Source organism: Antedon mediterranea, chromosome 5, assembly GCF_964355755.1.
Source record: "Antedon mediterranea chromosome 5, ecAntMedi1.1, whole genome shotgun sequence".
NCBI classification, from domain to species: Eukaryota; Metazoa; Echinodermata; class Crinoidea; order Comatulida; family Antedonidae; genus Antedon; species Antedon mediterranea.
The window spans coordinates 24,765,930-24,783,508 of NC_092674.1; the positions used below are offsets into that span (position 1 = coordinate 24,765,930).

The 17,579-nt window shown below is 34.6% G+C and overlaps 3 protein-coding genes across 6 annotated transcripts in view; 1 reads left to right on the plus strand and 2 right to left on the minus strand.

The window, feature by feature from the left end:
• LOC140050022 (pleckstrin homology domain-containing family B member 2-like) overlaps nucleotides 1-17,579 on the plus strand; it is an 89,773-nt gene that overhangs the window by 64,080 nt on the left and 8,114 nt on the right. The gene's annotated exons all lie outside the window — the stretch shown is intronic.
• LOC140049274 (uncharacterized) lies at nucleotides 121-2,825 on the minus strand. The gene is made up of 3 exons (XM_072094116.1): nucleotides 2,723-2,825; nucleotides 2,383-2,514; nucleotides 121-2,198 (listed from the first exon to the last, which is right to left on the minus strand). The coding sequence occupies exons 2-3, from the start codon at nucleotides 2,496-2,498 to the stop codon at nucleotides 197-199; spliced, it is 2,118 nt and encodes a 705-aa protein (XP_071950217.1). The 5' UTR covers nucleotides 2,499-2,514; nucleotides 2,723-2,825; the 3' UTR covers nucleotides 121-196.
• On the minus strand, nucleotides 9,827-17,469 carry LOC140050020 (uncharacterized). Of its 3 annotated transcripts, XM_072095013.1 has the most exons (9): nucleotides 17,306-17,469; nucleotides 16,424-16,499; nucleotides 13,582-13,638; nucleotides 13,291-13,353; nucleotides 13,046-13,099; nucleotides 12,710-12,796; nucleotides 11,967-12,088; nucleotides 10,947-11,087; nucleotides 9,827-10,373 (listed from the first exon to the last, which is right to left on the minus strand). In XM_072095013.1, exons 2-9 carry the CDS (start codon nucleotides 16,446-16,448, stop codon nucleotides 10,167-10,169), a joined length of 756 nt encoding a protein of 251 aa, XP_071951114.1. In that variant the 5' UTR covers nucleotides 16,449-16,499; nucleotides 17,306-17,469; the 3' UTR covers nucleotides 9,827-10,166. The 3 variants fall into 3 exon arrangements, with proteins under 3 accessions (XP_071951114.1, XP_071951115.1, XP_071951113.1); XM_072095014.1 differs by lacking the exons at nucleotides 16,424-16,499; nucleotides 17,306-17,469 and having other exon boundaries at nucleotides 12,710-12,793; nucleotides 13,582-13,812; XM_072095012.1 differs by lacking the exons at nucleotides 16,424-16,499; nucleotides 17,306-17,469 and having other exon boundaries at nucleotides 13,582-13,812.

The window sequence follows — 17,579 nt, forward strand, 5'->3', positions numbered from 1 at the left end:
AATAGTCCATATAGTTTCCAAGCGTTATTTTTGTGTAGGCCTACTAGTACTAATTATTGACTCTGAACACAAATTGGATCGAAAAAAACCTATTTTCAGATGTTATTTATTAAGATTCTGTAACTGTATGATATTTTGTAGACAGTCAATTCCAACCATTGATGAACTGTTAAAAATATGTTTTTATTAAGTAGGCCTATTGATCTATTGGTGGTTCTGAATGACAACAGCCACACATTTTCTCCCAAAAGCCAACTTTTGCTCGGGTTTCTTCAGACATTGTAATCGTCTCGGCTTGTTTCGTTGTTTCTTGCGAGTCCTCTTCGCTATTTAGAACACGATCAAAATAGCCGACTTTCTGAGAAACACTTGATTCTATATCGTTGTCTTCCTCTTGATAACTTTTAGACGATGATGCACCATGTAGTCGAATCACTTTCTTCGAGCTTGGATTATATTCAAAATTGTTTGCGTCGGATTCACCCTGCTGCTCTGATTTGAATTTATATAGGTATACAGCCGGGTTGATCTCGTCATCACTCTTCGTAGACCCTAATACTCGAGTGGCATCTCTGGTAGTATTTTCACTCTCTGTTGTAGACATCATTCGTGTGGTACCTTCACTCTCTGCTGACGACATCATTTGAGTGGTACCTCTGGTGGTGGTATCTAATTCACTCTCTACTGAAGACATCATTTGAGTTTTACCTCTGTTGGTACCTTCAATCTCTGCTATAGACATCATTTGGGTGGTACATCTGTTGGTATCTTCACTCTCTGCTGTAGACATATCCATTCGAGTGGTACATCTGGTAGTATTTTCACTCTCTGATTTAGACATCATGTCCATTCGAGTGGTACCTCTGGTAGGATATTTACTCTCTGCTGTAGACATCATATCCATTCGAGTAGCTCTGGTAGGATCACTCTTCGTAGACATCCGATTGTTAAGATCTTGTTCCACGCGATCATTGGTGCTGTATGAGCTGTAATCCGTTACGTCATATGACGTATTCAGTTTCTGGTGATTGTTATTATTGGTTGTCATATTAGCGTGAATATCATCAAGATATGCTTGACAGACTGTGCACACGTGGTCATAATCCCGTCTACTACTTGAACTTGCAGGATATGCATTCTTAGTGAAAAACCTTTCGTTATCAACAAGTGACCCGCCGTCGAACCGTGTTTCCTTTTTCTGTTGGATATCATTCTTCCCAAATTTGACATGTTTATGTTGTCGATCTGGCGAGGCTTGCTGCTGACCAGACTGAGGTGGTCTCTTGGTAAACTTTTCTGGTGAGCTATTGCGTTTTTGCGGCGCAGCACCACCAGCACTTGCAACTGTGCCATAAAAAGGAGTGTGCAGTAACTCTAACATGTCATTGTCACTGGCATGTATCTCTGCGAAGTCATCAGCTAACTCAAGTCTCTTCGTGGAGTCGAACAAATGCATCATTGCGCCGACTGCGTCCGATTTGTGCAAGTATTTTGTTAAAGATTGCCGAGCAGTTTTGCGAAGATTAAACGTGTAGTTCGAATCTAATGACACCGGATCTGAAGGGTTCTCAAATTCTACCTGCTTCTTCGGGACTTCTGTCTTCTTTGATCTATCATGCATCGCTGGCAACTCCGGAAGGACGTCGTCATATTCATCGAACGTATCATCAAATTCTTCTTTACTTTCCTCCAGAGGTTCGAATCTCACTCTTTGTTTCTTAGTAGTTCTAGTAGCCTTTGCATCTAATGAAGCGTTAGCCTCATCAATGCTATCAATCTGTTGCTGCAAGTAATCTGTCAGGTGAAGCAACGCATTGGCTTTGCCTTTGCAGGTGTATTTCAGAAGGGTCCTAAGTGCCGCACGACGGACGACATACAACGAGTTGGTTGCCGTCATGTTATCCGGTCCACCAATATTAGCAAACATGTCAACTTTCGCTAATCTCTCCTCCCTGGCATCAAAATACTGCTCGCTATCTTTCTCTTGAAGAGCATCGCCAACCGCATTGTTAACTATCATTTTTGCCTTGTAGCGGAGTATTTCGATGTCCTCATATCCTGAGCCACTACTCCCTTGCGACGTTGAAGCCACACCACCACCTATATGGTTCTTACACTGGCATCCGGGAACAGGAGGAAGGTTGTCCAATAACGATTGTGGTAACGAATGTTTATCAAAAAGCCGAAGTAAAAATCGTCTGTATATATAAAGAAAGAATACAATTGTCAAAAGGATCTAAGAGAGAGGGGAGGGGGGGGGGGGTATAATATCGCTGGCTGGAAGCTGTAGTTCAGAAAGCAAACTAGGCCTAGGCCTAGTAGACCTATTAAACGACTTTCATTACAAATAAATAACCACAATAAAGTTGAGAACCTGAATACCTTTCTAATCTGAAAGTGATTTCGTCCAAAAGTCGATTTAGTTCAGCATTAGATTGTGACGTCGCGTCTGATGACGTCGAACCGTCTGGAATAAGAGCTGCGGCTAAGCTCTCCATGATCTTTCGATTGATGCTGCCAAAATAAAAACATTGTAAATATGGAAAACCAAGCTACCTAAGTAATACTCTGTATAGGCGTATGTGTGATTTTTTGTTTGTCACAACGTTTGATAGTGTAGACAGAGCTTCGAATAGAAGTATTCTATTGGGGTTTTTTTGACAGTTTTAAATAGTCCATTATTAGAAATAGGTTTAGGGCGACAACCATTCTTTATACTTACTTATTTCTGCCTTCTTGATTGTTAATTTATCATGGTATGTTCAGAGATGTGACGACGTGTGCTAAGGACCGATATTCAAACGCCAATAATGATGGAAGTTAGATATCCGGTAACCATAGACATTAACAGCGCATTATTAGTTGCTAGGAAATAATGCGTACTGAAAAAACGCACATGGCGCGGGACGAGACACGCCTTAATAATTTGCAGTATCTGCGCACACATTGCCGGATCGACTCGATAGGGCTGGATCATCAATAATGCACGCAATGTAAACTAGACAAAAAAAGTGTGATGTGCCCAAATATGGTAGTGATATGACATTTCCATATATGGGCACAGGACATCATAACGTTTGATAGTGTAGATGTACGGCGGCCGGGTTTATTCTTAAAATGACACTGCAGACAGTCATAAAGAACAGAAACAAATACGGAAAAGCGAGATTTATAACTTTATTCAAAATAACGTTACATCACCCTTGTATCGGTAGTAGAATCTAAATACATTCTCGGCACATTCATCAGCTAACGTCAATAAACACATGATCTCAAAATTCAGACAACACATACCGTATGTCTGAACTAAAAAAATTGTAAAACTCACAAAATATTATTTACTGTATCCTCACAGTATTAATCACTAAAGAAAGGAACGAGCGAGTTAACAGTAACACTCTCTTTCGTTTATTTTAAAGTCAACGTTGACGGGCGTGACGTCGGTATGCTCTTGTTAGAAGAAAAACCATAAGTTTACAATACAGGGTTCTTAAACAATAATGAATTAAACTGCTTTTAAGCCTGTCTTCCACTAGGCGAATTCCTCGCGCCAATTGAAAAGAGTTTTGTAATGCGCATGCGTATTAATATTTTAATCCACTTTTTGTGATGCGAGAGATTCGCAACCAATCAGAACTCAGGAATGTTCGACTCGCGCGAATATGTTCGCTTTTGGAAAACAGGCTTTAGACCCTTAGATTAATACTTCTTTATAGTCGGTTACAATAATAGAGTTAATAATACATTTATGTGGAACTAATTTGTTCATTAATAATAAAATACAGTATAGAGAAACAGAGAATGTAAAACGTAAATGTGTACCACTAATGGCCTAGTCATCAATAGGGGACCAAAAGTGGACTAACTTTACTCAAAAAGACGATTAAACTTTATTCAAGAACTTATTCTTAGGATACAAGCCAAACTCTTCTGTTTACATACCGTATTATAATCGAGTACAGAAGTACAAATATTAATTTTGTTTTATATACTAAAGAAACATTCAAATCGTGGCACGATGTAATATTTAATTGCATTTCCAACTACTGTACTAATAATCGATACTTTATTACTGTACTTCTGTAGGGACTATGATTTGATTTGCATATCAGGTCAACACGATTTGCATATCAGGTCATAGTTACAAAACATGGTTATAATCTTCACTATGCTATTTATTGCTAAACCAAATGTATCTTAAGGCACAACACCCTTAGCTGAATAACTCAAACCGAACATCTAAAACTTTACAATGTGAAATTCTTTACTTATTATCCCAGGTCTTTACTCATAATACAAAGATACTACAATTATAATTGGATTAATATGGAACATAAATTGCTTATTAATATTTTCCACTGTTATTACAAACAATTCTTTTAATCACGTTTGGGATAGTGTTATTGTAAATCACAGGTGATACATATCCTTATATCGCATGTGATGCGATCGCAAATCACAGATTATTATCGCAAATCACAGGTGATCGCAAATCACAGGTGATCGCAAATCACAGGTGATCGCAAATCACAGGTGATCGCAAATCACAGGTGATGTTGCAAATCACAGGTGATCGCAAATCACAGGTGATGTTGCAAATCACAGGTGATGTCGCAAATCACAGGTGATGTCGCAAATCACAGGTGATGTCGCAAATCACAGGTGATGTCGCAAATAACAGGTGATGTCGCAAATCACAGGTGATGTCGCAAATCACAGGTGATGTCGCAAATCACAGGCGATGTCGCAAATCACAGGCGATGTCGCAAATCACAGGCGATGTCGCAAATCACAGGCGATGTCGCAAATCACAGGCGATGTCGCAAATCACAGGCGATGTCGCAAATCACAGGCGATGTCGCAAATCACAGGCAATGTCGCAAATCACAGGCGATATCGCAAATCACAGGCGATATCGCAAATCACAGGCGATGTCGCAAATCACAGGTGATATTGCAAATCACAGATGTCACAGGTGATATTGCAAATCACAGGTGATATCGCAAATCACAGATGTCACAGGTGATACTGCAAATCACATGTGATATTGCAAATCACAGGTGATGTCGCAAATCACAGGTGATGTCGCAAATCACAGGTGATGTCGCAAATCACAGGTGATGTCGCAAATCACAGGTGATATCGCAAATCACAGGTGATATCGCAAATCACAGATGTCACAGGTGATATTGCAAATCACAGGTGATATCGCAAATCACAGATGTCACAGGGTGATATTGCAAATCACAGGTGATATCGCAAATCACAGATGTCACAGGTGATATCGCAAATCACAGATGTCACAGGTGATACTGCAAATCACATGTGATATTGCAAATCACAGGTGATCGCAAATCACAGGTGATATTGCAAATCACAGGTGATGTCGCAAATCACAGGTGATGTCGCAAATCACAGGTGATGTCGCAAATCACAATCATGGGTGATATCGCAAAGTACATGTGATATTTTAAATCACAGGCAATATGGAAGATCACAGGTGATATCGCAAAACACAGGTGATATCTGAACTAATTACTGTATATATATTTTATTAATAAATGAATATATTTTGGCATAACTAAACTAAATATTACTGTATACAAGCTACACCACTGGTATAGGTGTTATTCTTTTACCTACATAGGAAGATTATACTTGCAGTTATGTTTATACTTTAAAAATTAAATCGTATATACGCGGATGATTTACCAATTCGGTAGCCATTTTCTGCCTCCATTAAAAATACTACAAGGATATCAGTTTTCTATACAAGTTAATCATGTTTTTTAAACTTGCCTAAAAAATTATCTGATTTTGTTCTGGTAAAAACAATTTACTACACACACACTAAAACTACTTTGTCTTTTTTTAAAGACAATTGGTATTTGTTGCTAAGCAACACACACATTTGGAACACAACAATGAAACCTATGCACCATCAGCATCATGAAATAAATTAAAATAGACTAGAAATAAAAACCAAAAAGGTGGGCTTCAACATAATGTATAAAAATAATTTGACCGGAATATAAACAACAATAAACAAACCTAAAATTGGCAAGTAACAAACTGAAATACAGTAGAACTGGGGGGAATGGGATGCCTTCAGGACCGAACAGAGTTTCCCTAATGGTAGTTGTCTGAAAGTGCTAAAACATCCTCCCCTGAATAGAGGTGACCCCCCTTAACAAGGCCAGGGTGTCCCTTGAATAGGTTTGTCCCCTGAAAAGGGCCGTCTTCTGAATAGGGTCGTCTCCTGAATAGGGGTGACCCCCTTAACAAGGCCAGGGTGTCTTCTGAATAGGGATGTTCCCTGGATAGGGGTGACCCCTCAATAGGGTCAGGTTGTCCTCTGAATAGGGTTGTCCCCTGAATAGAGATGTTCCCTGAATAGGGATGTTCAATGAATAGGGGTGACACCCTTAATAGGGCCAGGTTGTCCCCTGAATAGGGGTGACCAAATGAGGAGGAAGGAAGGAAGGAGAGGAGGACATTCAATATTTGACACCATATTTTAGATGTGATTTAATTACTGGCATGGTGGAAGTATATTAAAGTATTACTGGCTTACAGTTTTATAGATTGTATTACAAGACTACAACATTTAAGTACATAAAGCATCCAGTAATAAAGTGATATTGTCACCTGATTGGAAAACAAATTAATCAAAACAAAAAATGTCCAGAAATTGAGCTAAAGCTAAAACTGTGTCCAGATATAATTAAGTCCAAGAAAATCTATTTATCAAATGAAAACCTGTCTATGACATCATCTCCATTAACAAGGGTAAACACTTTAAAAAGTTGTACTTAAAGAATGCATAACAAGGGCTAAGCCAGTCATTATTATTATTATTTTATTTTTATTATGCAATAATTTTGATTTGTTCTAAATATCAAAGCAGTTTACTGTAAAAATATAATAAAATGAATAGTATATTTTCACTTCATTTTCAAATAGAGCCTCCGAAATATCTATACCATACATTTCAGATTTTAATCTGAAATAAAAACATTTGATGAACTTGAATTGCTTTTATCATCATAGAATGATAGGCATAGATATCATTATCATTGATATTATTATTAACATTGATGTTATCATGAAATAACGTTGGTACCTATACATATATTCACTATAGGTTCCTAATGATTTTGTCTATAATTATTTCTTGGCACTATGGAATGGATGACGGCAGTTTTTTTAAATATAAAAAACAATGATACAAACACAAAAACAGTCTGAGCTGATCTACAAGGCAAAAAAAACTACACACAGTGGATTGTCTAAAATTCTATAAAAGTTTTTTTTTAATACTGTTTTATTTTGAAAATTCTAATAAAGGAATTGTATGCTTAAATTAAGCATACCAGAGTTTGTTCCAACACATTTCTACGTTTAAGATTGAAACTAATAGACTATAATATTGGAAGGAGGAAAGAAGAAATAATTAAGGTGGATTCACATTATATTAAAAAAATACTGGAAGAGTTGAATGATGTAATAAATTATAAAAACTGAGCTGCACTTTATCGACTATGATAATCGTCAAACACTAAACATTTACTAAATCCTAACTAAAAAGGAAATTAATTTGGCTTTACAATGAAATGGATATTTATGTTTACTTTATGATTATTATTACTTGGTAAAATTACTTAAAGCATTTAGCTAAGTATACTACTTTGAATGTTTATTTGCACAATAATGTCGAAAATGTGCAAGTTATCATTTTTTGTCTTTTACAAATAGCTATAAATAGAACAGACCATACCAACTCATCGATATATAGGTTATTTTCTCAAAAGCTTAACAATCTTAAGTTATTATGGGTATTTTCCATATTTGGCCGAAATAATAATACCACGTCCTCTGAACAAAGTATTTTGCTCAGTTTCTGAGCACTTAATGTTTTTGTTTACTGGGTTGTTCATTTATAATAGTAAACCTAGTTCAGCCTATTCTTTTTAATGTGTGGAATCGGAGAATGGTGAAATTATTTTTGTAATTTCACTCTTCCCTGGTGGAATGAATACTGGGTTTTTTTCATTACATTTTTTTTTACTAGTACTAATTGAGATAATACTTTGAATTAAATATTTATTAAGTATATCAAGGTAATAATATTAGGAAGATTTTAAAGTGAATAACTGGTTTTGGATACATACATTACACTGAATATATTTGTTGTAATATAATAATAAATACGTTCTCCATATCTTAAACCTAAAATAACTTCTCTTCGTTTTCCTTTAAAAAAAAAATACTAAGAGGATTTCTCCTAATTATTTTTTGTAGAACAGCATTACAGTGTTAATAAATTTAAGTATGATTATTATTGATTATAGTATAATATAATTAATAATTGTATGTGGTGTATGATTTTATCTATTTTTATGCTATTCTGTGAAAGTATCAAAAACCATCACAAAACAGTAGAGCTGTTAATATATTATGAGGAAAAGATATATCCCTAAAAAAAGCGGTCTAATAATAATTAATAAATTTATTTGTTTATTTGGATCTACTAAAGGTGAAACAAAGGCTAAGAGATTGCACAACATGCACCATTTTGGCTATAAAATAAGTATACAATAACAAAAACATAAGTACAAATTACACATTTAAATAGCTATAAAGAATATACCCAATTTCTGAATGCAAGAACTATATTATACTTTCGTCATACCGACTCGGGTACAAAGTTTGATGAGTGTTTTATTCCTGAGAACCAAAAGGTGGGTTTGGTACGTCATAGAAGTACAATAAAATATCTCCATGGTTTGGCCTATATGGCTGATTTTGTAGCATGGGCTTATACCCGAGTCTGTATGATAATATTATTATTATAGCCCAATTAAAGTGTTGATGCGCTTCTATTTTTTACCCTGGTTAGAATAATAATAATAATATATTTAAATAAAAATTCCAAGCTACACACATACATATACACAAGCTCTGTAATGTGTACATTAACAATACACTCACTCCAGCATAGCAAAGTATATCTGCGTGCCTTACTCATAGCAAATATAACCTCTCTCTTGTAATGTAAAAGTTGAATAAATAGTTTATCTGAATTAGAAAAAGCTTATAAAAAAAAATAAAATAAGATAGATGGGATTTTATGAATGGCAGCACAGGATAGGTGAATAAACTTTACGGACCATGTCAAGAGTGCTCTACTGCAGGTACTGCAGTACCTAAATAGTTTTACTACAATTACATATGATTTAGCTTGTTTAATATCGAAGCTTATAAAATTGCATGAAAATTCAATTTTACAGTTGAAATATGTTTAACTGCGTTTATGAAATTGAATAAGTACCCACCACTATTATTCGATTTTTAAGTCCCAATGGTTACTACACAATAGACGTTTGAGATCAATATAGTCTTATTGTAATGCTTGTAGTATGCATACGCATAGACATCAGAGCGATTTTATGGAAACTAACTATGCTAGAACAGTACTTTTCAACGAAATAATTTAACTTCTTTAACAAAGAATATAGCATTTCAGAAATAATGGAAGATGGTCAGTAACGTAAATGCGATTTGACTGGTCCATTAATATGCCAACTAGTTTTTTTTAGATGTTTATGCATCTACAGAATGTGACCAAATAACAATTTGGACCATGTTACCAAAAAACTAAAAATCCATCCTTACAATAAAGTGTTAACAGGGCTAGAACCACGTTAACAGGCTACAGGGCTGGAACCATGCTAACAGGCAATAGAGCTGAAAACATGTTAACAGTCCAAATGAACACAAAATCTGAAACAGCAAAGTACTGTCAATTTCACAACCCAAAATATGGGTTAAAGATTAAAAACATAGGTTGCGACCCACATTTTACGGAATAAGAGTTAACAATAGAAACCTACTTATGGTATGGTAACCTATCATGGTAAACAACATAGTTGTTGTTCGCACTTTGACAAAATCTCTATACAGCTTTATCTTTCAACTGCCTAAGCAATGGATGTATCAGGTATCTAATAGTCTGAGAACCTAGAAATCAGTTCACAAATAGCTTTCCACCGAAAAAGGTCCACTCTATGCTACAGACATGCATAGCCAGCCACAAGCAGTAAGCCTGTACAATGCTGGGGGGTAACACATGAATAAATTTGGAAGACACACAGTGAACGCCTCATCTATTGAGGTGGAGGATGGTACTGAGCTTGGGGGTAACGGTAGGCCCAGCCTGGGGGTAAGCCAGCACTTCCGTAAGGGCCGATTCCTGCTGTAGCTACCCCAACTGCAGCTCCAGCAGCGATAGCTGTCGGAGGAAGCTGTCTGTTTCCATACGGTGATACATTAGCTGGTACTGTGGATGCTGAGACTGGGACTTGTGATGCCATCTGGAGATTGTTAAAAATAAGTTATTATAGAAAAATATACTACTGCAATACACATAAGTTATTCAATGACCTTACAGGGAAAGGTAGCTATATATTTTACTATAATAGCCAAAACAAAAAATAGTATACATGCTTAGAAAATGAACGGTTACACTCAATTCTTTTAAAATCCGGGCAACCTGAAGATGGTCAAACATTTTTTGTTACAAAACAGTTGAAATGTTTTGTAACAGTTTTCAGGTGTAGTATTGTTGACTAGCCCACAAGTCAAAGAGAAAATAAATTGGCTGGCCCACGGTAGTTTTTTTGTATTGCTAGTACTAAATCAAGTAGCAACCTAATATCAAATATTCTAAAGCTTGGTTCCCACTAGTACGCAAGACAAGGACGTAGACGCAACGCAAGCGAGTTGACCAATCACAAGCAAGAGTTTGAATAAATCATCACTTGTGATTGGTCAAATCCCTTACCTTCCGTTACGTCGGAACCACCCATTAGTTGTAAACCACTTCTCCATCATTTATAGTTTCTATATGAATGACTAGTGTGACAAACATGTTAAATAATACTTACACCATGAACTGGGGATTGTTCTGGAAGGTAGACTGTGTGATAAGGTTGTTGCTGCTGTAACACTGTCGTACTGTGTACAATCTGTGAGCCAGACAAAGAGTGGGCATACGCTGCGGCCTGCATGTATGAAGCAGCACTGGCCTATAAATATACAAAACAAATATACTGACATGATACTAGGTAGCCTAACTCTATGACATGATAGGTAGCCTAACTCTATGACATGTGTAGAAGAGGTGCACAGAACCTGCATAAGAGCACTTCCTAGGCAGATATCATGAATAATGCATGATCTTAATTATGGTATAAATTAAGATCTTATAGAGGGGGCTACGTAAGCATGGAATTAAATCAAATGGGTTATGTCAAAATGTTTTCTGCAAGTCAGTTCTGAATGAGCGTCCAGCTTTCCAGTTGGTAGTCCATTTTTAATTAAAAAAACGGTCATGTCATAGAGGGGTCTAAAAGGCCACAGTTGTGTTGATTTACAGCCTGCTTAAATTTGGTAAACTTTAATAGAAAATACAGCACACTTACACCGAATATGTTTCGGATTGCAATTTGTAGAAGGAAAGGTCTGGGTTTATATAATATTTAGGAAGTATCTTGCAATCTTTAAAGCTCTGTCTACACTATTAAACTTTATGTAACAAAAAAATGTGATGTGCCCATATATTAAAATGATATGCACAAATATGATAGTGATATGGCACCATCATGTCCATGTCCTTGTTTTTTTAGTTTTAAACATGTTTAACTTATGTGTTAGAGAAAAGATATTAGTTAAATTGTTGTTTTTTTTGGAGTTTTTAATTGTGTTATATTATTTATATTTTATTTGTTTTGTTTTGAGGAGCCTATTCACCACAAGCTTTTCTTTCTTTTAGGCTCCTCCACTTTATATTTATATATTTGTAAAGTGAAATAAATAAATGAAATGAAATATACTTCGCCCCCCTTTTTTGTGTCATAAAGTTTGATAGTCTAGACATAGCTTAGGAATGAATACAATATTTTTACCTGTGTATAAGTTGGATTGGGTGGATATGCAGGTGCCGGGGTGTGCACCATGCCTGCAGTGGTGGTGTATGATCCATAGGGGTAGGCCAGCTGACCCCCGGAACCTGGTGCTGTTACTTGACCTACACAATAAAAATCAATACATCAAATTATCGATGTTGAAAAAATATGTAAACAAATTAACACTTACTGGAATATAGAGCAAATATTTCAGTAATACCAACCACCCTCATCGATATGATAGTATTTTTTGAATTAGACATATGTCAGCGTTGTGACACTAATTTCTGGATATTGCCATAGCTCAGGCACAGATTACGGCTTTAGGAGCACCTAAAATTTAACAGCCATATCTTTTTAAAATCAAATAATGACTATTTTTCGGATCGTTTTTATTATTAAGGAAATATTTATTCCCCCTAATCTATAATGGTGGATCTGCCCCTGTAGGTGGCGTTCTTGATCTTGTGGGAGGCAGAGTATTCAGAAGAGAGTTGTATTTTTTGGCAAATTTTAAGGTAGTTTGAAAGTTTCTTAATACCTTGACAAGAAAGACAATTTTTGTATACAGTACTGTATGTTAATCATAATTACAATGAAGAAAACAAATTTAACCAAGCACTGCATATTTTTCCAATTACTGTACAATGAAGAAATCAAACACTGCAAGAACATGCATTTATAATAGTAGGCCTAGTAGAGTAGAAACTAAACATTAATCATAATATATAAACTATACTTACGTTGAGCAGGTGCTGGATATGCAACAGCATGTTGTGGGAACGCATTATAGCCATGAGACCCATTGTTTTGATATGATGGACCAACTGCTAACAAATTAAAAAATTAGATACAAAATATTGTCACATAAATGTAGCTGAACATTCATGAATAACCTAAAAATCCATAAAAAAATGCTCTTGAAAATAACTTTGTTTACTACTGTATACTAATTACTATCCATGTTCAATATGTGTGTACTGTATATACAGTACACAATTTACTGTATGTTGGTTTTTTAATTATGACTACAGTACAGTTCAGTACACACAGATATATAAATCTGAAAACCTTAATACCTGATGGAGGATATACAGCATGTGCTGGCAAGGGTACGGCAGGAGTTCTTGGATCTAGTTACAAAAAAAAACAGTCATCACGGCCATGTTATTTTATGAACTAATAATAAACATTTTATTGTTATGAACATTTGTTGTGTGTATTGCATTATTCAAACCGACTGGCAATAGTTAGCTATCTGTAAATACAGTATAGTAGGTCTGTCTATTGAAACTGATGGGTACAACATTCAAATAAAACCTACCTGTTTGATTGATTGCAGCAGTTTTGAAGACTGCTCCTCTTGCTGGGTGCCAACCCGTAGCATCTGAAAAAAAATTTTACTTATTACTGTAGTACTATCAAGTCAAGTTCCACTTCAAATGGGTTTTAAGAAGAAAAAACATGCGGTTCTTTTACACGGAAAAGGGACTACTGATAGTTTTACAAGACATTTTCCACCAGCTTACAGTAGGTGGACATTCACAAAGAGTGGGGAAGACTGTGTTGGCCTTCTTACAGTATCTCTTCCCATAAAAACAACTGATGTTTTTACCTGTTGGAGGATAAACAGCATGAGCAGCCAATGGAATTGCTGAATTTCGAGGATCACCTAAAGAAAAAAAAAAAATAATAATCATCACATTTTGGTCTACATGCTCACTTTCAAAACTTCATTTTCAAAGCAGGTATACAGTAATGGAAGAGATTATAGTATAACAACAACAGTGCTATTGGGATAAAATATTTACTAGCCCAGACTCAATTTATACTTCAGTTACCTTGATAACCAACCCAGGCACTAGCCATCTGTCTAGCTGCCTTATATTTTTATCCAGCCTAAAATAAATTGAGTTCCAGACCTTGGACCACTGACTTATTACAGGCCTGAATATCAGAAAATAGGCCTTTTAAAATGTTAATTCCTTTTTGATTTCCATAGTGTCAGTGTAAAATGTTTTGCCGATTTCAGTTGTCCAACAAGAAAAAGCCTTCCAAATATTGTAACATAATTCCAAACCAAATTAAAACAATAATTTAATTCTTCACATGATATCAGTATGAATACTTCAAATTCCAGAACAGACTGTCCAATGACAAATTAGAATAAAAATATTTCTGAGTTAATTTTGTGTGTGTTGTATTAGGTATCCATAATATTATTGATTGCACAACATTCAAAAGTAATGCGTGTCCCCACTCATAAAATCATCAATGACCATAAATCACAACACAGTATACACAGTACATTTACTATACTGTTACCAACCGTAATTAAATTATTATATTAATCATATTATTATTATTAACTTTTTAGTTTTAATTCATATTTTACATCATCCTTAAAAACAAGTTTAGACAGTGTAAATGCTATACTGCTTCATTTTACAGTATATACTAAATAATATTTCTGAACATATTTAATCAGCCATATTTACAGATGGTTTTCATCCTGTTAGAAGGAGTGCACCCTCTAGCCAATCTATATAATTACATATTTTGGTTCTGCACTAATAACAACAACAACACAGTACATTTACTATATATATATATATATATATATCATATGTATCTGAGACATCTCGTAGAATTATAGAAGAAAGAATAATTGTAAAGCTTGGCACTCTTGCCCCTACCGGCATAAATGTACAATTTAGATCTTTTAAACATTAATTTTGCCAGAGACATTCACATACTGTATTAACAATTATTTACACTTGAAGCTTTTGTCTTTGTTTTATGTCCTGCTTTATAAGCAACCATTTCTGCTTTGTACCCCATAGCTTTTGGAGGCGTGCATTTATAACTATGCCTTTTGTTTGTTAACATCTTTGATTGGCTGATTTGTTTTATTATGTAATTTTGTGACTTATACAGTACTGTATATGTTATCCTTTGTTACAATTCTCTTCACCTGATGATGGGCTATGCCCGAAACATGTCGTAAAAATAAATCTATATTGAGGCAGTTTTAACTTATTTGATCTTGATTTTTTTCTATATCCTGCCTATGCAGCTCTTTGATTTATATATCATATGTATTACTGTTGGAATTAATTCCAAGGAAGGAGTCTACTGTACCCTCTAGCTAATCTATATTTCTCTTTGGTTCTACTGTACACTATTTAATGACATAATTATTGAGTGCAATGAAATAAATATTATGTACAGTACGTTTACATATTAATTGACATGTATGTGATTGATGTGCACTTGTATTAAATTAATGCTGAGAACAGGACCAATTGCCCACAGACTGACAACATCTTAATGGATTTAACTCAAGTGAGCAAATCTAGTCAAAAATCAATACAGTTTATTGATCATCATCTCCTTACAATTTGATCCATGAAAGTAATAAATTATATACCAAGCAAGCTACACTAAATATAATGTGTTTGGTAATTATAAAAAATAGCAAAACTATGATCACTGAAAACATAAACAAATCCTTGACTGAAAATGTAGCACACACTCCTCTTGGAAACTAACTTGTGTGCACTGAAGTGTATACATTACAGTATCTACAGTACAAAGGTGTTTTATTGTATACTATAATCAAATAGTTTTATGACATGATATTGAATGTGTGAACCCACCCAGGGAAAAATTTCATTTAAAAATTTTGTTTAGCAATATTGCTAATCAAACTGATTTTTAAGTAGAGAAACATAGTTTTGTATTGTATTTTTTGCTACACAATTTTAGAAATGTGTAGCAATAAGGTTGTTTTGTATAGCTTTTTGCTACTGTATGCTACACTGGCGAAAATGTTCTCTGCACATTCATAAATATGAACTCTGAATAAGTCATTCTGTAATTTTATAAATTGATAAAAAAAAAAAAAAATTTCACTCATTGTCACCCAAACACATTAAAAATGAAGATTAATAAAATCAGGCCCGAAAAACCAGAAAAAAATAATATTATCACTATATAATAAAATGACAAACTAAACAGTTAAATTCAACAAAAAACCCATTAGCTGCCAGCCAATTTGACTATTTTTTTGCTTTTTAAATTACAGTTTTTTCAGGTAAAATATTTGTTTTTTTGATCTAATTTTTGGTAAAGTGAATAACTATTATGTGACATTAAAATGGCAATACAATACATCGTTAAATAAAAAGAAAAAAATGGTTACAGTGCATAACAGAATACCATTGTTTTCACAAGACATCATTTTTTTTTGATCGAACTAATAACAATTTTTATGACAATTTAAAATGTTTATTCAAACACACATTATATTTTATTTATTTATCAACTTTTTTTGTTTAAGACACATTCGATACATTTTTTCCGGTTGTTTCTTTCACCACTCAGTCTACTGTGTATATATATTGTGATAAAAAAGTACAACAAAAATATTTGATTAATATAATTTTGATACATACCTTTTGGATAGTAAACAGGATTCATATTTAAAACTTTGAAAGTACTTTAAAGACACGTTCTCTACGTTTTTTCGATCTAATTTAAGGTAAAAAAATGCATTTTATGTAAAATTATACAATATGGGTCTATTGGAATAATTATTTTTGTCTTTAAACGCTACAAATAAAATGTGAAATAGCCTGGTATAAGTCGATTCTAATATTTTAAGCGGCCCGCTATAAATACCAGCATGCATTGCACACAGATTTTTCTTCTGTGTGATTCACCCACTATTAATCGATTGTGAAGGCCAAAACAAATGAAAGAATCGTAAATTTTCAGCAAAAAATATTGTGTTTTCCCATATTTGTATTATCGGATTCTGCCAAAAACAAAAAAACAATTGCAAAATGTCAATCATTTTTGGGATAGTTTCTTTCATTTAACATTGATTATAATTTATAAAGGAATTAAAATTCTGAATAAACATCATCAGGCCTTATAGACTAGGGCTAGCTAGCTAGGGCCTACATACAAGGCTAGGTCTAGTAGAGGGCCTAGCTAGGCTAATTAAGTGAGTCAGTAACTTGAAACCCACGCCTGCCGCCTAGCTAGGCTAGGCCTAATTATACGTTGTGGTGGTTAGGCCTATATGAGACTTGAGAGCCCATCATATTCGTCTTTTTCCATTTAAACTACGATGGGTAAATAACACCCAAAGAGCGGCATTTACGGGATTGGAGTGCAACCCGCCGGGAAGAAGATGTGGGACCACAGCCTATGGAGCGAGACGTTGAAGAAGGGAGTGGAGAGAATAAAAAAAGGTGAACACCGAGGACGAGGTCATCTCAACATCAATAAATTTTTATCTTTTTTCATGAACTAATTAAAAATACACTTACAACTGATAAAAGATCAATTTCTTGCCCAACTTGTCTGCACAAGTGGGTTTAAATCCTGAATTTATAAAACTTGTAATTAATGAGATAAATATTCAGTATTCTTATCTTTCCAGTGCTGGAATTTCACCTGCTTCCTGCGCTTCTTTTCTCAATTCGCATCATTTACCGAGTTTTTAGATGCTGGGTCAATAAGGTCATAAGTAAATACTAAAGTACGGAACGCTACTTGAAAGATTTTATATTGGCATCGATATTCACTGGATGTAAGAATCAA

Coding starts and splice junctions, on each gene's coding strand:
- LOC140050020 (XM_072095012.1), bottom strand. CDS start 13,666: ATGATTATTATTTTTTTTTTTTCTTTAGGTGATCCTCGAAATTCAGCA. Junction 13,100..13,290: donor TGCTGCAATCAATCAAACAG/GTAGGTTTTATT, acceptor TTTTGTAACTAG/ATCCAAGAACTCCTGCCGTA. Junction 12,089..12,709: donor ATATCCAGCACCTGCTCAAC/GTAAGTATAGTT, acceptor TTTATTGTGTAG/GTCAAGTAACAGCACCAGGT.
- LOC140049274 (XM_072094116.1), bottom strand. CDS start 2,498: ATGGAGAGCTTAGCCGCAGCTCTTATTCCAGACGGTTCGACGTCATCA. Junction 2,199..2,382: donor ATCACTTTCAGATTAGAAAG/GTATTCAGGTTC, acceptor TTATATATACAG/ACGATTTTTACTTCGGCTTT.